This window comes from Strongylocentrotus purpuratus, unplaced genomic scaffold (assembly GCF_000002235.5).
Source record: "Strongylocentrotus purpuratus isolate Spur 01 unplaced genomic scaffold, Spur_5.0 spur5_scaffold_18, whole genome shotgun sequence".
Taxonomy (NCBI): Eukaryota; Metazoa; Echinodermata; class Echinoidea; order Camarodonta; family Strongylocentrotidae; genus Strongylocentrotus; species Strongylocentrotus purpuratus.
The window spans coordinates 16,666,777-16,690,715 of record NW_022145603.1 but is presented as its reverse complement, the minus strand read 5'-3'; the positions used below and the strand labels follow the sequence as shown (position 1 = coordinate 16,690,715).

The window sequence follows — 23,939 nt, the reverse complement described above, 5'->3', positions numbered from 1 at the left end:
CCTCACCAATTTGTGCGGACGTCTCTCCGATCTTCGTTCTTCTTCGATTCTTTCATAGTTCTCTGTCTCTATGGCCGCACGAATAGCTTCGTCAATGTCCTTTGGCCTAGCTCTGTGCACTCCTTCTCGGATAGTCCGGTCTTCTATTGCCTCAATAAAATGGTTCTTCTCGAGCCTTTTTCTCCCAACCTCTGGAATGTCTGGGTAGGCTTTGATTGCCAATTCACATATGACTTGGCCAAGTTCCTTCAGTGTTTCTGTTTGGCCTTGACGGCGATGACGCAATTCAAACAGAAAATTTTCTGCCTGTTGACTTGGGCCAAATCGCTGCTCTAGGAGCTTGGTCAGTCCCCTATACGTAAGTTTGCGATCGTGCTGATGGTCCAACAGACGGAGTGCTTCACCTTGAAGGCTTACAGTCAGAAAAGCACTTGCCTGCTCCTCTGTCCAACCATTTATATCTTTGCATGCTTCAAAGTGCTTCAAGTACTGATGCCACGATGTTTGTCCATTGAACCGATCAGGTGTTATGCAAGGCCTTTGGCTCTGTTTTGTTCCTATTGAACAATCTCTAGAAACTTCTTCTTTTATTTCCACATCACCCTGCTTGTTGTCAGGCTTCTTCGTAAGAGCCGATTTCGTTCTTCCACTGGCCTTTTCCCATGGAAAATTGGGATCGAATCCTTCAAGGAAAGGGGACCCAATGTCCCCAGCCAACTCTTGAGAAAACATGGTATCCGGCACAGGAGTCGAACAATCGGTTCCAACCTTCCGGTCTGGGGTCAATAGCTCAGGATACAAGCCCTTCTTCTCTCCACATTCGGGCGTGTTTTCACCCTTGTTTCTCTCAGTGTACGGTCCATTGAAAACTATGTCCGTATCTACTCTCCTTCTCACAGATGGTTCTTCGAACTGTCCAAGCTTGACGGTACTTTGTGAAGACAATCCCTGTTGTCTTGCTTTTATCAGATTAATTTTTGACCGTGCATTGTCACGTTCCAACTGTAAAATTTGATTCTCCATTCGTAGACGTTCCAGCTCTGTGTTCAATTGAGTTAGGTCACATTCATTAACTGAGGACCTTTGATGCTCCTTTTTATCCATGGTGAATTTATTAAGAGCTGTAGCACAAAGAACTTCCACCTCAAGTAGAACCTCAATTGGCACCTCAACTGACACCTCAACTTGGCACCTCAACTTGGCACCTCACCTGGCACCTCAACTTGGCACCTCACCTGGCACCTCAACTTGGCACCTCAACTTGGCACCTCAACTTGGCACCTCAACTTGGCACCTCACCTTGCACCTCAACTTGGCACCTCAACTTGGGACCTCACCTGGCACCTCAACTTGGCACCTCAACTTGCACCTCAACTTGGCACCTCAACTTGGCACCTCACCTGGCTGCACTTCTCGATAGTTCGCAGCTCACGTTAGCACCTAAAAAGGTGGCGTGTTTTGAGTCCGTGTCTTAAAGTATGTAGTTTCACGCTGGAAGCATGACCCACGCTGTTTTAGTTGTCCCGCCGCTGCCACCAGTGTGACGAGATCTGGTTCCATGAACTTGGTAGCAATTCCGAACGACACGAACCAGGTCTCGTCTTATAAATCAGTCAACTCTCCCAGACAGTCGACTCTCACAACTCACAACTATTCAACGAGGATCTCAATCATGCATTCATCAATCACTTCAATCAAAGTAATATCCGAGACAAATAACGACAACTTACAATGATGTTTGATCTTTCAGCTTACTTTACTGCATTCCTTACTGCATCAATACAAAACACGGACTGCCCGTTCGCAGCGTTATCAAATCACTTATATCAATCTGACCAAAATGTCGCCCTCTTCAGGTTAAACACTGTAACATTCCGTCACAATATTATTGATATATCTTTAAAATAGAATAGGGCCTAAAATGCTTCCCTGTGGAACACCGCATGTAATAGGCATTAGTTTAGAACGAATATTATGAATGGCCACTTTTTGGTGTCGATTAGGCAAGTAGGATCTGAACCACTCTAAACTTGCCACATTAAAACCCATTAGTTGTAACTTCTTCAATAACACGCAATGATTAATTGTATCAAAAGCTTTTTGCAGATCAAGGAGCACCATACCAACAAAGTTTCTGTCCTTAAATAATCATTCAAATGAAAGTAGGTATGTTTCATGTAGAAATGTAGAAATCTCATGAATCATATTTCTTGCCTGGCTGTAAATTTAGGAATTTGTCATTTTCCAACAAACACATAAAAATGTGTAATTTACTAAAAGGTGAGGAAAAATCTCGGAAATTATGTCATTTCAACACTATTTGTAATCCACCGTTATGGAATTAGAAATACACCACGTTTGAACTTGATTTCCTCCAAGCCCCCCTCCCCCCTTATCATTACGCCAGTATCTCCTCTTTTCCTTTTTTCTTTCCCTTTCCTTCCTTCTCTCTAATTTTGTTGATGGGAGGGGGGGGGCAACAGCCTTCGAGGCAAGGCCCTTTCGGCCCCCCGATCTCCTTCTTCCCCCTTTTCTTTTCTTCTTCCTCTTCTTTCTTTCCCTTCTCTCCTCTTTCCCTTTCCATTCTTTTCCTTTCTTCTCTCCTTTTTTTTTGCGCGGGGGGGGGGGGGGGGGCAAGGCCCGCTCCCCCCCCCGGATCCGCGCCTGGTTGTAGCCACCCCTCCTCCCCCTATTTAAGGCTCTCCGACTTGCCGAAAATGGGCTCGAGTCTGTTTTTCGCGGATTGGCCCTATTTAGCCATTCTAAATATTGCCAGAAAAGATCTAAAATGAATTTTCATTGATCATCGTATACTCGATGAAACGGCCAGCATGTCGCACACCAATATCACACAATTCACTAAAATAGTACGATACCAGAGAAGCAAGCCTCACTGTGGTTTTATAAGCTCCATCGACAGTTACCCTGGTTACTATACAGCACACGGTACATATTGGGTAAGCCTAATATGTTCGAGGAATAAATGTACCAGGCAGGCAGGTAGTTGTACCATGGTCCATGGTTGTACACATTTAGTTACTGCGGGACTGCAGGCCTGCAGGCAGCGTAGATCCAACTCATCGCTGAACTCTTACACCACACACAGTGATGAGTGATCCCAATACACTCTTACCGGAGGAGAGCGTAGTTCTCTGATTAGCTAAAAGTTTATAAACTTTTAACCAATCAAAGAACGCTGTAAATATTAGCTATATGGCATGTATGCATGCATTGGCTACAACAAAGTGCAGGCCTACTGCGCGCGTAATGCATCGTTATCTCACCCCCTCTCTCTCTCTCTCTCTCTCTCTCTCTTTCTATCTCACTCTCCCTCCCTCCTCTGTCTGTCTGTCTCTCTATCCCTCTCAGTTCCACACACCAGAGTCATCTTTAGTTCTTTCTCCATCCCTCTGCATATTTTGGCTTCTTATTTGTATGTCAAGATCTGTCAAGTGTCAAAATCTCACATTGGAATTCGGGAAATCATCGTAAGTAAGCCCTCATATTCATTATAGACCCCTCCCCACTCCCCATCCCATTTCCCGCATAGATAAACTGACCTACAAATAGATCTTTACAATGTAGCTAATTTTACCTTTAAAAGAAAAGAAAAGAAGAGAAAAACCCCGGCCACCCTCCCCCGGCCCCTGAAGAAGAAGAAAAAAAACCCTCTATGCAGGTTTTTGGTTTGATTTGCAGTTGAAGAGGGTTGATCTGTGAGGGCACAGGGAAACCCAAGTACGGGGGGGGGGGGGGGGGGGGGTACCGAGGCCAGGACACAAATAATAGATTTGTGGTCGGGGAGCACTACGGTATGGGATCAAGGATTACGGCGACCGAGGAAAAAAATAATTAAACTGATATTCTTCACAGTAGGGCCTATCGAGCTGCTCATTGTAGGGCTACTTCAAATATTTCGTAGCCGTATAGAGCTGGGGCGCCTATAGAGTATAGGCCAGGGAGATCGAGTGCGCTAGGCCCCGTTGGCTATAGCTTTAGCGTTGCCTTTCTGTTTCCTTTCTTTCTTAGGGTCAAAGATAGTGAAAGAGAAAAGATTTTGGTACGTCACACTAGCGCCCGTTTTGTTTTGGTGTTTTCATTTATTTATATTTAAATATTTGTCTTTATTTTTCATTCATTCAGCGCTGTCTCTTAACACGCCATTTTTCTTTATGCAATAGCGCTGTCTACGGTACGAAATAACAAGCCCGGAAGTTAGTAAAAACAATCAAGAGTTGTTGTACTGACGTCAATATGCCAATCGCATGTAGGAATGGCAGTGCAGATAATACATGCCGCTCGGTGTTGATAATCGGATGGATTTACTGAATTCAATTGATTTGACTGTTTTAATTCTACATGATTCTTGCATGTTGACAATGTGACGTTCTGGGGGAATTCACTTTCCCATATTATTACAGCGTATGATAACGTAAGTACTAAAACTATAACTATAAGTTAGGGTCTACTCACTCCAGCAAAAGCATAGGCTAGAGTCAACGCCAATGCGTATTGACCTCTAAACTGCACTAGCATGACTAACTGTTAGGGCCTAGGTAACACAAAGTTTTGGTATGGGGTCATGAATTTGGTTCAAATGAACATATTGGAAACATATGCGATCCTACAATATCCAGTGATCGTTGTCACGGTTGAAAACGAGTCTAAATAATGTGATGAAATTGTAAATAAGTTATGTTGTAGACCTATATCTAGATCTAGGTCTAGATCTAGATCTAGGTCTAGGCTATAACTCCCTCTCAAGGTCAAGACATTAATTTAGCTATAAAACAATGTTTATTGACTAAAATCGACCGATTAGCTATTCCCTTTTGGAAATTATATATCACAACTAGGGTCTACATAGAGTAAAGGAGCCCGTTTTCGGCCACTTAAGACAAAATCCTATTTTTAGGACCCTTTACTTCCTATTTATTATCATTTTTTGTTCGGCCAGCTCCAGTTTTCGGCCGATTGGTTGGATGCAAGGTAAAATCACTCTAAAATACATCGCATAATAGCATAACACATATCCCACACATACCATACCATGCCAGTGTCACTGAAGAACCACATTTGCAATGGAAAATATATCCTAAAATATCACATTTTAGCGATGTAATCGCCAGTCCCGCTACCCAAATCTGAAAAATCGAGAAATATGGGTAACATAAAATGAGCTTTATTTCAAGTATTTTTCAGATTTAGAGCCCGATTTTGTGCTAGTCGCAAGCTCAAAAGTATCTCATCGCATGTATTAAATCAATGCAGCCGCACACCGCGACGCACACACGATATCTCTGTCTAATTCAGATTCCAACTTCCGATCACCGCTGTGCCTGTCTTCGGCCAGGCGAGCACCAGGGAGCTCCGGCGTGGGATACCTGCTCCGCCCGCTTGTGCTGTACATCAGCGCGGAAACGCACGGCGCGCGCGAGCGCTTCCTATTGACTTTGTACATGCGGCCGTAAACTGAAACGCTCGGCCGATAACTGGCTCCAAAACAGTGAAAATTGAAATGAATATTGTCATGGCAATTCGTGATTTTTTTCTGGGATTCTTTTTTTGTTTAAATAATAATAATAATATTTGCTTCATGATTTGAACAAGAAATGATAATAAATAGGAAGTAAAGAGTCCTAAAAATAGGATTTTGTCTTAAGTGGCCGAAAACGGGCTCCTTTACTCTAATCAATTTTCTCGAAAACAGAAGTGTTTTAGGGGCTAAATTTTCTAGTGCTTATAATAGTACATCAACAGGGGCATCCAAATATATCAAAATTGTAAAGAATCACTGTCCACCCAATTTTCAAAATTTCCCAAAACTTTGTAGACTATTATATTACCCTAATAGTCTAACTTTGTTAGGCAGCATTTAAATACATGAATAGTCAATACACTCATAACACACAGATGAACACAATCATGCCGATGCGGCTGATTGGCAAGTTTGACAGTGGACTCACAATTTGAAGTTTTAAATTATTCTTTCTAACATCGGAAAGTTGAAAAAATTGTATTTTCCTGCTAGACTATTTAGGTGTCATCAATCGTCACTAGGCCTAATTATTAAAGAAACTACCGATTTTGAGTGAAATCAGTTGAATATTGAACAGAGTGGTGGTGTTTGAAATGTTGAGAATCAATAACACAGCTTTTAATACACAGCCTTTAATACACAGCCAGGATAGTAATGCACCTACATGTATGTTTGGGTCTAGATCTACTCTAGTCGTCTAGTCGTAGACCCACACAATCCTGGCTGTGAGTGTGCATTAATTAAAGCTTGGTGCTAGTTCAGAATCATATCCAGACTTTGACCTGTAACTCCGGCGTGCAGGGCCGTACCCAGAGTTTGACGTTTGGGGGGGGGGGGGCACATACATGTACATGTTATTGATCGACGTCCTGGGTAGACGTCCTGGGTAGTTTAACCAATCTTAGAAATTTTGGGGGGGCATGTGCCCCCCCCCCTCCCGTGGCTACGTGCCTGCCGGTGTGGACATACCCTACTAAAACATACCAAAAATGAAGTAAATATTCATCAAATGTTCAAATAATGGTCATGATTAAATAGTTGTTATGTTTCTTAGTTCTTACCTATTTAGTGTCAATTTTGTTATTTTTTGGAGTATTTTTCAGAAAAACATTAATGATAATAATTAGACAAATTCCTATTTTTGGACCCTTTACTTCCTAAGTTCCTATTTATTATCATTTCTTGTTCAAATCATGAAGCAAATATTATTATTATTTAAACAAAAAAAGAATCCCAGAAAAAAATCACGAATTGCCATGACAATATTCATTTCAATTTTCACTGTTTTGGAGCCGGTTATTGACCTAGCAAGTCAGTTTACGACCGCATGTACAAAGTCAATAGGAAGCGCGCACGCGCCGTGCGTTTCCGCGCTGATCTATAGCACAAGCGGGCGGAGCAGGTATCCCATGCCGAAAACTAGCACTGCGGTAATCGGAAATTGGAATCTGAATTAGACGGACATATCGTGTGTGCGTCGCGGTGTTCGGCTGAGCTTGCGACTAACACAAAATCGGGCTCTAAATCTGAAAAATACTTGAAATAAAGCTCATTTTATGGTACCCATATTTCTTACAGACACGCGTAAGATACTCAATTTTTCAGATTTGGGTAGCGGGACCGCCGATTACATCGCTTAAATGTGATATTTTAGGATATATTTTCCTTTGCAAATGTGGTTCTTCAGTGACTCTGGCATGGTATGGTATGTGTGGGATATGTGTTATGCTATTATGCGATGTATTTTAAAGGGATTTTATCATGCATCCAACGGATCGACCGAAAACTGGAGCTGATCGATTACCCCCTCCTTTACAATAGGCCTACACTTTCTCACAGGTTCCACGGTACGGCAATCTGCTGCACAATACAACTACATGTACAAGTGCATAATACAGATGTTGGATTGCAGGCGGGCGCACGCCTGCACTGCGTGAAGTTATTTACCGTAATGAGGATCTGACGGTAGATAACTTCACGCAGACGTTCGCTTTGAGGTCTACGGTATTCAAAATTAGAACTTTCTTAAACTTCATGGTAATAAATGAGGGCTGCATGATTTCATTTTTTTTTTTGCTACAGGGGATGCTCATTTAGTCTCTGATAGGATAAGCCACCATGACTGCACCAAGGGGAGAGAGTGAGGGCAGATACCTGAAGGTCAAAGTTCTAGACTTTCTTGATCGTCGTCTGGCCGGTGGTTTGATATCGTGGAGGCAGTTAGCTGGACAGTTAGACTTCACTTCTACTGATGTTGATGTAAGTATTGCGTTTACTGGGTGTCAACAAAAAAAATATTTTTAAATTATCTTAATCCTAAAAAAGACTGGGTTATTTTGGTACTCTATGAGTAAAAGGAGGTGGATCCTCCCTGTACCCCCTGCCCCCCTCACCCCCTGTCCTCCTTGCCCCGCTCAACCCCCTCACCCCCCTCACCCCCCTCACCCCCCCCCTCACCCCAACCCCCCCAACCCCCCTCATCCCTCATCCCCCTCACCCCCCTCATCCCCCTCACCCCCCTCATTCCCCTTTTAAAAGGACATCACACTTAGCAATCCACTATGTCGACGTGCAAATCTAAAAGTCCCTAGTGACTTGGTAGAAAAACGTGTTCTCTATCTGAAGGTTGAGTGTTTGAATCACGCCGGGGTCACCAATGTCCATGTAGAAATGAGTTAATTAGGGGAATGCCTAAGGCATATCTCTACTAACCATGTACAATGTACGTACTGATGGTATACAGCTCTTTGAAGAAATATTTAACAGAAAAAGCACTGCCCCACGACAGCTCAAACGAAACGAAGTCTCAAGATGAAAGTGGTTGATAAAAATAAACAGTTCAATCTGCTGCTTGCCAGATGAAAATTGATTGAAGAAATATATGCGAAAGTGAAGATGCTTTAATATATTATGTCCTAGACTGTACGGGATTGAAAAGAAAGAAAATGATAAATCATGTTGCATTTCTGACTGTCCTTTCTGTATTTGCTTATGTTCCTTACAAAACAAACATTTAAAAATGAACTTACATGTATGTTTATCTTTCCTTGTATTTGATTTTGATGCATGTAATTTTATTGTACAGTGTACATGTATAGTACATGTACTCAAGACTTATACATGATTTGTAGAAAAAAAGTTGGAATTGGAAATTGAAATTGGGCTTAGACCAACTAGATACACCAATAAAGATTCATTTTCGTCAAACCCATTGTCTCAACCGACACAACGTGACACATATTACCTTAAACCAACCAGTTTAAGCAAAGTTATTCAGGTTTTGCAAATACATGTGGAATACAGATCCAATAATATACATACTTTACTCCTGTGTACTGTGCTTTTTATTGCAGAAATTGGAGTCAGATGGGTCAAAAATATACCAATCATCCACTAAATGTCTCTTGCGTCAATGGGAGTATCGAGAAGGTGGATGTAACGTGGAGCTGCTCAAGGAGAGCTTGTTTAAAATTGGTCGATTGGATATTCTTCGGGACCTCCGCGATGGCTATGAAAATCAAGGTATGCTAATAGAATTCAAGAATTAACTCCAGGGGGGTGTTTCACAAAGATCCTAAGTTGAACTTATCTCTTCGTTGGATTTAACATTTATTGAAAGCTATTTGTGGCCTTAAAATAAAATATATTCAAATGCGAAAAAATTCAAGTATTTTGGATTTTTTATAAATTCCACATCAAGAACATGAAATCTCCTTGATAATAGAAAATATGAATGATTTGAAACATGTTATGCCTTTTAAAATAACTTTTACAAAATATTTTCATAGATGCAAACAGCTTTCTATAATTGTTAAGTCCAACTTAAGAGATAAGTTTAACTTAGGATCTTTGTGAAACACCCCCCAGATCTGTGCATCAGCAGGTACATGTACATGTACACTCTTTCCGAATGAGCCAACGTGCCTTCTCATCCTGGGCTCTGTTTTAAGACTTGTTGTGAACAACAATCGCAACAGATATGTGACAACTTTGCTCTCGGCCAATCAAATGCTACAGGTTCAGTAGCTTCTAACATTTACTGAGACTTGTAATATCTGTATATTTGTAAAGTGCTTAGAGACATTGTATTAAGCGCTATATAAAAGCTAAATATTATTATTATTACTTGTTATCGAAAACAAGTTTGATGCAACAGGGTCTGGTTTCCAAGACTATTTTTTTTTACCACTCTTTATTGGTCATGCTTTCATACTACCGAACATGTATATGTACTTCATCTTGCATAATAAGGGGTCCAAATGATATACGCACTTGTGATCTACATGTACTGTAGGTACTAGATCTAATCAATATCACTATGAATATGAAGTCCTGACAAAGAAAGCGGACAAAATGTACAGTTCCTCAGGTAGACAAAGGAACATCCCTTAACTGCTATTATGTAAAAATGTGTCACATGCATATTCACCTTTTTACAATGTACATAATAGCAGTGAAGGGATGTTCCTTTGTCTACCTGAGGAACTGTATATTTTGTCCGCTTTCTTCGTCTGTCATGTTCATAGTGTATGTTAGTTCATAAACAGTGAATCAATAATTTGTATTATGGTGGACATTTTAAAAACATATAGTTTTGGGTAGTCTTTCTGTATACACTGTGGGTTGCCTACAAGAGAGCATAGTCTGACACAAAAATTGTTATTTTGTTTGTCAAATTTATAATGGTCCTCGAGTGTTTCTCAACATACAACCAAAGTGTACCTTATTATTATTTCTTATAATTCAGGTTCAGCATATTCTTGTAGCACAAAACGTAGAGATGCCAACCAGTACAATTAAATCGTATTTAATACGATAATAAGAGTGAAATACGATAATACTAATATATCACCTTTTAAAATATGATTTTTAATCTTTAAAAATAAATAAATTATAAAAAATTATTAAAAAATGTAAAACCCTTAAAAACCGCGGAACCGCATAGAAACATGTACAAGTAAACCCACGCAACCCCAACAAAAACTTTGCTTTACAATTTTCTCATTAAATTTTAATGAAAGAGCAAACATTTTACTTGACCGTACTTACCAGTAAAAAAAAATTCTTAAATTTCATTCATTTTTTCATTGGCCCGGGGGCGACAGGCCAGTGGTAGTGTAGAGTTTTTTTTTCTCTCCAAAATCTGATTTTTTAGCATAGCCTACTCTGTCTGTTTTTTTGTGTTAATAGGTTGGCATCTTTGAAAACGGAGTAAAGTCTTTTTGTTTAATATTTAATATTTAATATTTTATAAAGCGCACATGACCGTCACGTTGTGACGCTCCTGGTGCTGCCCCGATTATGTGGTATTTTTTCACTGTTTGATGTCATGCGTAGCCTCTAAAGTCAAACAAATTCCTTTCATATTTGTAAATTCTACCTCTTCCTTTTTTTCATTGTCTGATGTTATAGGTATAGAACTGGTTGAACCCAGATCCAGTTCCACAAACAGTGAGCAAATACCACAGGATGACCAAAACAAGAGATTCGCTGGTAATGTACCAAAATACTTCAAGGCCCTATCTGATAAAAATACAACATGATATAAATGGAAAATTGAATGAATGTAGAATACAAATATAAATGAATAAAAAGAATTTCCCTTTTTTATTATTGCACAAAAGCAAATTACATGTAAAATTGATTTTCGCACTCTCGCAAACAATGCCTCCTGTTCATTCAAGCGTGAACACATACCACACAAAAATGATGCTAAATGATTCAGGATAAAACACTCTTTCATGAGATGTATAATAATTTACTGTTAATAATAATAATAATAATGAACATTTGTATAGCGCCTTTTCTACAAGTAGATACAAAGCGCTTAATTAACATATACAATGAACAATTAACAAAATAGAAAGATGCTTAACAACAGACATGTATGTAACAATATAGGAATGAACAAAATAAAGATGATTTTTAAAATAATTAGCAATTTTCTAGGTGGGAACTTTTTTTTGACTCACACTGTATGTACATGTAGGTAGCCTAAAAGATAGCAAAATTGTTATTGTGTTTGTCAGGATCCATAATGGTCCTCAAAGGTTTCTCAACACAACTCAATTATAGCCTTACTTGCAGAATTTATTGTTTCTCAATTTAGGTTCAGCATATTCTTGTAACACAAAACCGAGTAAAGTCTTTAAAAAAAAAAAAAATATATATATATATATATATATATATATGTAGGTAACTTCTCACTGTTTAATGTCATGGGTAGCCTCTAAAGTCAAACAAATTCCAGTCAGACGTCTTCCTTTTTTTCATTGTCTCATGTTATAGGTATAGAACTGGTTGAATCTAGGTCCGGTCCCACAACCATTAGGCAAATACCTGTACCACTTGATGATGGAAAATTATTCCTTGACGGAAAAGTGTACTATGTACGAGAATATCAGCTGCAAGAGAAGAGAAAATCAGATCCGGAACCGATAATAGGAGAGAATTTATCAACTTCAGGCAATCAAAGCTGGGGTAGCGGCTCCGTGGACAGAATTCCGGGACCGTCGAACAGTCCGAAGAATTTAATAAAGTCAACAAGCTCGGTAAGTTGATTTTATTTACAATAATAATAATAATTTGTAATGTGCCAACTCCACATGACTAATGTGTTCGAGGTGCAATGGAGAAGAAAAGTGCACAAAATTCACACACAAAAAGAAAATGAACAAACAACAATGTGAAAGTATATATACTGGAAAGCCGCTTTGATCAAATGAGTTTTGATGGCATTTTTAAAACAATCTACACTTGAAATAAAACGAATATCTTGTGGCATACATGTAGGTAAGGTACAGCGTGTGCAAATGACCTATATTCCCTCATGATTTCTTAGTTTTTCGGAACAACAAGCCATTTAGAACCGAATGATCTTAAGCGTCTGGGAGGATTATAAGGCATCAAAAAATTGATATTGTACTCTGGGGCAGATCCCTATAAACAGTAAAAAAAAAAAAAGGCAATAATAATTTAAATACAACAATACGGGATTCAACAGGTAACCAATGAAGTGAAGACAAAACAGGAGTAATGTGAGAAGTACGTCTGGTAAGGGTAACAATACGGGCTGCTGCATTTTGTAATTTTTTAAATATTAAACCTGCGATAGTTGCTGCCTCTATATAAAGGCCGTTGGTCTAAAGTGGTTACCGATATTGTCTCCCTCTAGGAAGAAAAATGGTTTGATTTGTCTAGAAAGGCCATCTGCCCATAGTGGCCACTTTTTTGTTTCTTTGGGTGGCCTTAATAGATAGGTTTGACCAGAGTTTACACTTACAACTCTAAGAATTATAGAGTAGTCAGTGATTTAACTAATAGATCGATTATGAAGATTGATTTAAGTTACTGATTTTAAGTATTGTATTATGTCAGCCCCCTGCTCTTTATACCTAAGATGGGACACTATCTGATATACATCAAAATGAATTGCTCTTTAATAATTAGATTTTAAGCTGTAAATAAGAATACTTTAATAATGCCAAACTGCCAACCTTTCTGATTTATCAGGAATATTCTTGATTTTCTGGATTTTTAGGAACTAGAAAATCAGAATATTCTGATTTTTCAAATTTCAAATTTTAAAGACAATATGTACATGTAGTTTTCTTTGTTCAGTTTATCTTTGCAGTATCTTTGATTTACTTTCTATCGTTACCTGATCTTGCTTTTATCTTGGGCTGCATGCATTTTTATATAAAATTTTTGACAGTGTAGTAACAAATCTATGGATTTTTTTCTCCTGATTTTACTCTTGTTATTCACTTGATGTGAAGTTACACAATGCATATATATACATGTAGGCTTGGTATACTGGTTTATTATTTATTTTCTTATGTTCCCACATTGTATGATAATTGTTACAACACTGAAGTGCAAGTGGAATTGTTTCTATCTTGTAAACTGAATTTAATTCAGCCTACGGGCTGCCATGTTCAGTATTTTAATGAACCATAAACAGTAGTAATTTGAGATTGTGGGTTGCATACTGTACACCAGGCCTACCTTGAACTGTAGACAAACATGTACCATACATGTCATGCCTGATGAACACTGTGCAGGGAGAGCTGTGTGCAATATCATTTGTCAACATTTGTTTTATTGTCAAGACAAGGTCCAAAGTCCTTTGCCAGCTTGCCACACACAGTGATTTTGTTTTGTTCATATTTCCCTTTGCATTCTGGGAGGTACATGTTAGGAGTGTAGTCTATCAGCTCAGACTCGGGGTGTATTTATAGCCAGTTGAATTCCAAGTTCAGCTCTCTACCATGTTTTATATGTGCATTGGGTTTTTACAGACGTGTATCAATCAGATATGATTATTTACGTCTGAGGACCGACCTTTAACGTCACCATCCGAAAGACGTGACTCAGTTTCTGCGTCGTCGGCTGAATCCGTTTGTAACTTCCATTTTTAGCTGGATTACAGGTGCACGCCACAACACCCCGTTGTGATAAGTTCTTTTCTATGAAAGCAGAAAAATATAAGAAAACTGAATGGCGAAAGTTTGAAATAGAACAGACTAAAGATCAGAGAGTTATGAATGTTTGAAATATGAGATCACTATAGCTATGTGAATCTTGTAAGTGGATTGTCATGTATTAAATAGACAACTCTCCCGTTTGTTGGAGACAAAAACCTCATTATTTCCTTTGTTCTTCCAAGTCCCTTCTACCTTTATGGGTCCTCTGAAAAGAAAATATCCTCCCGAGTCATTCATGTACATTTTAGTCGTTATGTGTTTTGGAACAAATTGGAAAGTTGTCCGGCACTACATCACAGTGACATGCCGATTCAGCCAATTTGAAGTTTCCGTATGTACATCATATTATTTACAACTTTCAAATCTTCATAACTTTCTTAATTTTTGTCCAAGCTAGTTCAAACTTTCACCGTTCTGCTTCTTTGATTTGTCTGCTTTCTTTTAGAGTTGTTTCCTGTTATTAAAGGTTGGATTCCTTTAAGTGTTTTTTTTATTCATAGAGGAAATGTACAGTACATGTACATGTAACACCCCCTTCCGATGGACATTTTTAATAATTGAAAAATACAGTTTTGTGTAGTCAAAACTTCCTACTGACAAAGTTTGGTTCATTGGCCAGATGGAGTGAAATCGACCCAGCTTTGTGGAATGTTTGGGGGGCTTTGGCTTGACCCGACAGCCATGGTCAAACTGACAACATTTTTCTGAGAAACCAGAAATGTATTTACCGTATTTCCCGGCGATAAGGCCGCACCGCCGCATAGGCCGCACCCCCGCATAGGCCGCACTCCAACTTTGACATTTCAAAGAGGGAAAAAAAAACGAAAAAAAAAACGGACAAAACAAAATAATCATAATTTTCTCGAAAACACTATTTTTGTTTTACAAACTGATATCAAATTCATCCATATTCTTATAATTTACCGGAAGTTTAGCTAAAAAAGTGATCGCAGGCAGATTTGGTGTCCCCCTACCACAATGTACGAGTAATGTGAAACTGCATGAAATGTAAAAACAAAATGGCGACTTCGGAGGGATGTTCGCGGCAGCTCCGTTAGACTGTCCCTTCCTTTACCTTTGCAATGCATTGGCACGAACTTAGATCAAGATCTATCGGCAAATGTTGTGTTAGGACGTTTATTTTCGTCTTCATGTCAACAATGCAAGATAAAATTGTCGGTAAGATGTTTGGAAATGTCCTGTACCATAGTGGTATTGTTGTTTTACCGTTTCAAGTCCCATATGTGCAAATTTGTGTTGGTTTCGACTTTTTTTTTTTTTTTTTTTTTAATCTTTCGTTGTAAAGGCCGCACCCTTACTTTTTGATATTTTCTCTTCCAAAAATACTGCGGCCTTTACGCCGGCAAATATAAGTGTTATTGTGCACTGTTCATTTTTATACAGCTATGCTTATATTTATACAACCTGTATGTTGTATACATTGTAATGTTGTTATTGTACATGTACATGACTACATGTACATGCATGTGTATATATATATATATATATATATATATATATATATACCTATACAACCTGTATATGCATTGACATGAATTTCACCTGTTTTATCTTCTTGATTTTTTTATTTCGACAGCAATTACCGGTATCAGAGGAACCTTACCAAACTCTCCGCACCAAAACCTCGCCGATTCTTCAGGATATGCCGAGAGAAGTAGAGTCGTATCCAACTCGTGGGAACTTTGGGCCGTTACGTTCAGTGACTCCTAGCGTTCGTGATGCATCAGAACACAGAGGGGTATGCCCTGGTAAGCATAAAAGTGACTCAGTAAAATCGTCTCAGATTCTGAAACAAAATCCTGGATTTAGCTCATGCTGCTTGATAATTATAAACCTTGGTCAGTCAGGAACCCCATGACTTTTACAAGCCGATTACATGTCTGATTATCAAGATATTTATGATTGGAAATTGAAATCAAATTTTCCATTTTCCTAACAGTTTCTATAACACTACAGTCTATTGGGGAAAAAGAGTATGGTAAAACTGGTCACTCATAGATTTTCACTTTTTTGAGGCACTTTATGATCATTTTGAAGCGCAATTTGTTTAGGGCTTCAATATTACACCATGTCAAAGACACTGATAACACATAGGGCAATGCATCTCAGATTTAACATTGTTTAACGATGCCTTTAATAGTGTAATTGATGGTGATGATGATAATAATGATGATAATAACAACAAGAACTACAATGATAATAATGATAATTATAATAAAAGTTATGATAATGATAATGATACCAATTATGAAAAAAATAAAGATATCAAAATGATAATTACTTTGATAATAAAAGTAATGATAATATTAAAAGTAATAATAGTTATAATGATATAATGATAATAGTAATAATGATTTAAACAAAATATTATAATCATTATTATTTTTAGTTGAACTAATGGTAGTAGTAGTAATATTATTATTATTATTGTTATTATTATAATCATTATTATTAGCAGTAGTAGTAGTATTAGGAGTAAAAGAAGAAGAAGAAATATTAGATGGAGTAGTAGAAGTAAAGGAGGAAGTATTAGAGGGAGTAGTAGTAGTAGTAGTAGTAGTAGTAGTAGCATTTTTACTGTTATTATTTTATTCAAAAGAAGATGGAGTTATTGGAAAGATACAAATAATTTGGGAGCATTCTCTTTGCCAGTTTGGAAGAAGATTACTGTAAATATGTACATAAAAAAAGAAATGCTCCTTATGTTTGAAAATATTTCAAATGAACTTTAAACTCATAAATTTACGTAATTCTGAATATCTCTCCTTTCTTTTTGTATTTGTATTAACAGGAAAGCAGTATTTAGTGGTTTCATCTGATAATGAACAAGACAGACAGTGGTCCAAGAAGTTGTGTAAAATTCTGAATAAGAAGGGACATCAAGCATCCTGGCTTCATGATGTGCATCCCGGGAGCTATCGTAGGCTCTTTTATCAGGTGAGTTTACACTGAGCCTCTTTGTCACATTTGAAAGAGGAGAGATATCAAGTCGTCTGTTCAGATCCAAAGAGGCTTGTACTCGGTGATTAGTATTTGAGTAAGTGCCCATCTTACTCAAATACTAATCTGACTTGATATCATTTGGGGTCATTAAACTTGAAATTGCTTAACCATAACAGATCTCCCCCCCCCCCCGATATGTTTCAAATAGTATTTTAAAAAGCATTTCCATTTACCTGTATTTTCTACATCAATCAATCGTTTTACCCATGCAATTTTCAATACTTTGAAAACTGAAGGAAGATTTAACATTTTTAATCCACCTTGATTATAATTCTCATAGGAAAGTTAAATATCCTTGGATTTTAGGTTATTTGCATGTTTTATAAGTTTAAAACTATTAATCTTAAAAGGGTTGCCACATAGTTAATTCGAGATGGAAAACTGTTAATTTGAAAGCTTTAGTTTTGCACAAAATGAATCTTCTGTCACTTGGTGACTATTGTTTTGTGCTAATCTGCACAAGTGACAAACAAGCAACTGTGTCCTTTGGCATTTGAGGCAAATGAAAGGTTACCGTCTGCCTGCTACTGTGAGTGTATTTAATTGTTTATCTTTTATTCTTTCAGGTTAATTATGTGTTGGTGATTTACACCGAGAAGTACAAGAAGGATTTTCAAACAAATGGAACTAGAAACCAGTAAGCACTCCTTTTGAATCCTCTCATTCTTGTAGGCAGAGGCGGAAATTCGTTCTTAGCCTAGGAGTCGACCCTTCCGGGGGGGGGGGGGGGGGGGGGGGGGGGGGCAGTGCCCCCCTTTTCAGGTACCCCAAAAGTACCCCTTTAACTGTGTAAGAAGTGCCCCTTTTACTTTGAAAAGGTGCCCCTTCCCCTTTTTACCTCTGATAAGTGCCCCTTTTATTTTGCCATGTGCCCCTTTTCCTTCGACAAGTTCCCATTTTCCTTTGCAATAAGGGTCCATTCTTCATTTTCATAAGTTCCCTTTTAAATCTTTATTAAGTGCCCCCTTAACCTCTGATAATTGTCCTATTTAAATCCGATGAGTGTCCATATTATTATTATTGTTATGAAAACTTTCTGTACAGCAGAGCACGAGAGAGAGAGAATATTTTCTTGCTGTCTGTATTGTAATTACTCCAAACCTCTTGATGCTTTTATGCAATGTAAACTTTATTCCTTTTTTTGGTGTCTTTTAGGATACTCTTTCAGGAGATGCAGATGGAATACCAATCCAACAGCAGAGTCAATCATCGATTCATCCCAGTGTACGATGTCAGCGTGATTCGTCTGTTACCTGATGCTCTGCTCAATGGCAACGCGGCTGAGCGGAACTACATCCTGGACCTTCTGAGTAGCAAGCATCCTCGTGGGGGCATGCATTCCTCTGCGCCATCCCGGGGGACACGGACCGAGGCTGTCATTGTTCGAGAGTACCACTCTCCGCAAACTCACGCCAAGCGCAACAACTCAGAGAAGAAAGGATTTTTTGGGAAAAAGAAATGAAAGTATCCGGAGGAAGGTTAAACAAACAAACAAGGAACTATTATTCAAACCAGATCAGAGCTTGACCAGGGGGGCATTTCACAAAACTTGTCATCAGTGACACATGACAGTTTTTGTCATAAGCTACTGAAATCCTTGCTTCTGATTGGTTATCAGCAGATTTGTCACTGAATTTGTCGTTTGTCATTGAAAAAAGGCTTTGTGATACGCCCCCTTGTTATCAACTATATTTTGTCATTCCCCAAGGCTCAGTACTGGGACCACCCTATTCTAATAGGCAATGAGTTAATGTCCATTTTTTCATGTCTTAACCCTATTTAGCCCGGGCTATTTTGAAACTGCATAGCCCAGGGGGGGCTTCTCAGGCCCCCCCCCTATGATCTCGGCCGTGAAACGCCTGATCGCCGCGAAAATTTGCATACATGTCAAGTGAAGTGTATAGAATACTACGGTAATTTCAATTTTTTGAAAAATTCACTCATTTGCATATTTATGGTAATTTATGCAAATAAGGTCATAAAATTCACATTTTTGCCCATAAATCAGACATTATTCATATTTAAGCATTCTTTCTCACTACATATATTTGTTAGACCATTTGGAATAATAATACAACACAAAAAATTGAAAAACCAGGGTTATTCCTTATGTTATCTATTGTTTTGATAATTTCTTATGTATTTCTTTGTTTTTTTTAAGTTATGTATTTTATTGTTTTTGTTGTTTTATTTCATTTCCAACTATAATTCAACTATTTTGACCCAAAAATAAACACCTAAACTATAAACAAGACCAAATAACCAATGTTTTATCTCTTTATTTGAAAAATGAGATTTACATATGTTTTGTACACAAATCACAAAAATGAGCGATTTTCGGGCTGACATGCAAAGACAAAAGGACACGTGACTTCGTAATGGTAGGTCCGATTTTCGAAAAATTTCTTTCAAAAGATGCGCAAGACTCGAAAGAAAAAAGTCACAAAATTTCAGTGCAAGATTTTCTTGCGTTAAAAAATTATCGCGAAAAATGTCGAGGGGGGGGGCTTCTCAAGCCCCCCCCCCCCCGGGCTAAATAGGGTTAAAGGGAAATCCAACCTGTAAGAGAAGGTTGAATTCTTCGGAGAGGTAACACATAATTTGTGAGCATTATCATCGTTATTATTATGCAAGTGTGGAAGAACATCAAAGACAAAGTGTTCCCTGAAAAGCATGGCTCTTCAAATGACTCCATATTCTAAATATGACAAATTACAGCTTAAAAATTAGGCCCGATTTTCATGCCACATGTTATATGTTTCCCATATACAACTTTCTGCGTACAGTGCTGGTTACTTTTAATACCAAGACTGGGCCAAATTTCTTATCATTTTGATGACTCCATAACCTTGCAGTACACACCAATACCTAAATGATCAACTATTTGTGATTGATTCCACACCGTTTCTTTCACACAGCAATCGTTAAACCAGAACTCATCTTTATCTTTAATAGTAAACTACTCTAAAAGAATGCAGAAAATCAGAGAAGCAGATTGGGGAAAGTTTGAACAAATTGGACAAAAAAAAAATTGAAAAATGATAAAAGAATTTAAAAAAAGTTGTATTGACTATATATACAGTGTATATGCACTGGCTGAATCTGTGGTGTCACTGCAACTTTCCCAATTGTTTCAACACACTAAAATGGCAAATTGTCACAATGTATGTCTCTCAATGGTCTGTTGTTTTGTCAGAGAACCTTTAATAATGTATGGTACCCATGACATCTATTTTAGATGTGCCCTAAGGGAGAAGGTACTTGTCTGGGAATCACGTCACAGTCCAGTGACCAAATTGCTAATTTGAGAATTGCATATCTGTTGTGATCTCATATTTCAAATACTTATAACTTTACTCAGATTTTTTTCAAAATGTCACCATTTTATTTCTCTGATTTTTCTGCTTTCATTGAATTGAAACAGCAATTTTTTAAATTCCAATTAAATCATTAGTAAAAATATTTTAAAAATATGTACCGGTATGTGAAATGGCTTTGCAGGACAGTGGTATTTAGGTTGAATTCAACCTTTCAAACAATCTTCCATCTGCATTTCTTTCAAGAAAGCCATCAATTTTGTAGTGGATACCTAAGCAAACAAAGAGGCTCGTGGATGAAGCTTCTTGAAGAAAACCAACCTTCACTGTGGTGTGAATATAACACTGTTAATTATGCAAAATAGAACATTGTTTAAAATCGTGTAAATTGTAGTAAACAGTGCTGTGTACATGTATAAAGTCTATATAAATCATTCCATTGTAGTTAATATTAGGGAATCATGTTTGTATGCTGCTACATGAGTATAGTAGTTGTCCTCGTTAAAATTATTTTTATTCCATCTTCTTTGCATCTCGATTTAGTGAGATGATTTTAACGATGGGTTTATCCGGCTTTGTTTGTAAATATTGCTTGATACAATCTCACATGTACATTTGATTCCTCTTATCATGTGTTGGTGAAAAATTTCTGTAATTTTGTTCATTTCAATGTATGTTACATGTCAAGTATAGTACTGTTCACATGTGGGAAAAGGCCATTTACATGTGTTTGAATGTTTGTAGTTGTAAAATGACTACTTGTTTGTTATGTAAGCAAAAATATCATTTTTTATTGGCATACCGGTAGTTGTGTTCACTGTAGATCTTTCTTAAAGTGACCCGGTAACATTGTTGAAGGTTGATGAAAAAAAAACTGCCTAATTTGTGTATGAAATGTTACTCATTATATTCCTTCTACTGTGCTTACCCGCTAACAGGCAACAAATCTTTTAAATATTCTCTAACCAAATGGGTATTTATGGTTTTCCTTGAAGGCGTTATGTGTAACTCCCTCTACCGTTGAATTCTTCTAACCAATTTTTGAATTTTCCCAACCGTTTTTTCATGAAAATTAGACATAAAAATATTTAAACTCTTACATGTTTGGAATGGTATATAGAGCCAATGCATTGCTTTGTAACGATATACATTCACCTAAACTTCAATTTAATTGTAATAATATAGTTGGGGGAAATTAAGGAATCGATCAGACCAGTTTTTTCCAATTTTGATCATTAATAATGGTCCGTTTTCACTCGAACTTTCATTTAATTGTATATCTAGCATTTAAGTCGCTACTTAGCACCATTTTCTCTCATCTAAGCAATGTTGCCACGTAAGCAATATGAGCATTTATTATTGGCATAGCTGTGTTCACTGTAGTTCTTTCTTTAGACCTTTTATTCATAACTATATAGCAGCCTTGTTTTCAACGCTTTTGCCTTGATAAAAGCATAACTCTTGAGAATGAATATTTGAAATGTTGAGATAACAACTCATGAAAAAACCTGTATTATATAGACGCCTATAGTTGTAAAAGCTTTTTGAAAAGGGACAATTTGACATATTTAGCCTTATAAGTGATTGATGAAGGAAAAAAAAATTGGATTTTGTAGCCTTGTGGAGATTCAAATGATGGATTGAAAAGAAGAAAAAAAACAAGTCCTTATTATACACATTCATAGTTTAGTGGAAAGATACATATATTTTATTAGTCAATACATGTACATGTAACTATTAAGATTGGATTCCCCTTCAAATGTATTATCAAGTGCATTGTACACAGGTACACGTGCATGCAATATGATAGGAATGTTTCTATTGTATTTTTTATAAAAATCAACACAAACAACTGCCAAATTTACCGAAATGTCCCAATGCAGAAACAAAAATTGAAATATTTTTTTTTGTAGAGAGTTCATGAAACTTGCCAATTTCAATGATTTAAAAGAAAAAATTGTTCTTATGGCACTTTTTTTATAATGAATATGACTAGAATTAATCTTTATTTTACTAACATGATATGCTGCCTTTTTTTTAGGGTAGAGAGTTCATGAAACTTGCCAATTTTAATAATTAAGAATTTAAAAGTTCATTCTTATGGCACTATTTTTTTAAAGGAATATGATGACTAGAATTTATTACTATTTTACAGATATATAATTATGGTGTATATAATCAGAGATTGCCTTTCTATATTGTGGGATGAAAGCTAGATCATTATAAGGGTTAAATCTATCTGTGATGGAGTTTTATATGATTTTACACGTGTAAATATTAAAATGTATATGCTAACGAGAGAGGTGCATTTTCCAGTTAATATGACAATTTCCCGTGATTGGAAAACAACATTTTGTGTACTGAGCCTCGAGAAAGATTATTTTAAATTATGAATACCGGTAATGTAAAATAATGGCATGCATATGACTTTAAAGAATGAATTATGTGAAGAACTTTTTTTTTTTTTAAGGATGAAAGTAATTTTGTAGTATGGTAAATGACAATTTATTGATCCCTTGATTCGTTCAAAAACCGAGACGAATATGCTTTTCACGCTGGTAAAGTTTTACTTAGCCCCGGACTATAGTGAGGCTAAAGGGGGTCTTGGCCCCACCGCTAGTCCTGGGCTAAGCTAAGCCCACTTTCTGTTCAGACACAAATTTACCAAAGTGGGCTAGCCCCACCTCAAGTACGGGGTTAGTTGGCCCTGCAAATATTACGGTGTTAACGTGAATGCATGTTCTTTACCGGGGATAGGGGCATAGTATAGGACTAAATGAGCGTGTGTAATTAGCCGAAAAAGTTAGTCCTGGGGGTGTTTCACAAAGATCCTAAGTTGGACTTAAAAATTATGGAAAGCCGTTTGTAGCCTTAAATAAAATACATACATGCCAACTGTTCAGATTAAAGAGGAACATTCCTCTTTTTGGGAGAAGATAATTATCATTTTAATGCAGGTGTTCCTCTTCCTGTACAAATTTGTCTGTAGTATTGAATAGGAGAGTTAGGATTGTTCCTCTTTTTTTTTGAAAATAGCATAATTTGTACAGATTTCGGATTTTCAAATGTTGGCATGTATGAAAATATATTCAAAATTGAAAATTCAAGTATTATAAACTTTTCATAAATTCCACATCAAGAACATGAAATCTCCCAGGATAATAGAAAATATGAATGATTTGAATCAACATTTTATGACTTTTAATATAAACTTTACAAAATATTTTCTAGGATGCTAATGGCTTTCCATAATTGTTAAGTCCAACTTAGAGATAAGTTCAACTTAGGATCTTTGTGAAACACCCCCCAGGGCTAAGGAAAGTACGGGGCTAATCAAAACAATTGTGAAAAGCATACAAGTCTTGAGCATTATCCTGTAGGAAAGGTTTTACACACATTCACTACCATTCATTTCTATGGGAGAAGATGAGATGGTCTTTATTTTCCAGACTTGATTGAACTTGTGTTTAATTTAGAGGGAGAAAAGGGGGTCAATATTATGCCACTTCACGAAGCTGAGAGCATAAGAGACAAACAAATCTTACTAAAGAATTTAAGAATACATGAATATTG

At 37.2% G+C, this 23,939-nt stretch overlaps 1 protein-coding gene across 1 annotated transcript; it reads left to right on the top strand.

Annotated features, from left to right (window-relative positions):
• The first annotated feature begins 4,230 nt into the window (after window positions 1-4,230).
• Window positions 4,231-18,816, top strand: LOC105446334. The gene is made up of 9 exons (XM_030989297.1): window positions 4,231-4,432; window positions 7,622-7,798; window positions 8,893-9,061; window positions 10,952-11,032; window positions 11,828-12,090; window positions 15,623-15,794; window positions 16,838-16,983; window positions 17,616-17,686; window positions 18,205-18,816. Exons 2-9 carry the CDS (start codon window positions 7,658-7,660, stop codon window positions 18,509-18,511), a joined length of 1,350 nt encoding a protein of 449 aa, XP_030845157.1. The 5' UTR covers window positions 4,231-4,432; window positions 7,622-7,657; the 3' UTR covers window positions 18,512-18,816.
• The last annotated feature ends 5,123 nt before the right edge of the window (window positions 18,817-23,939 follow it).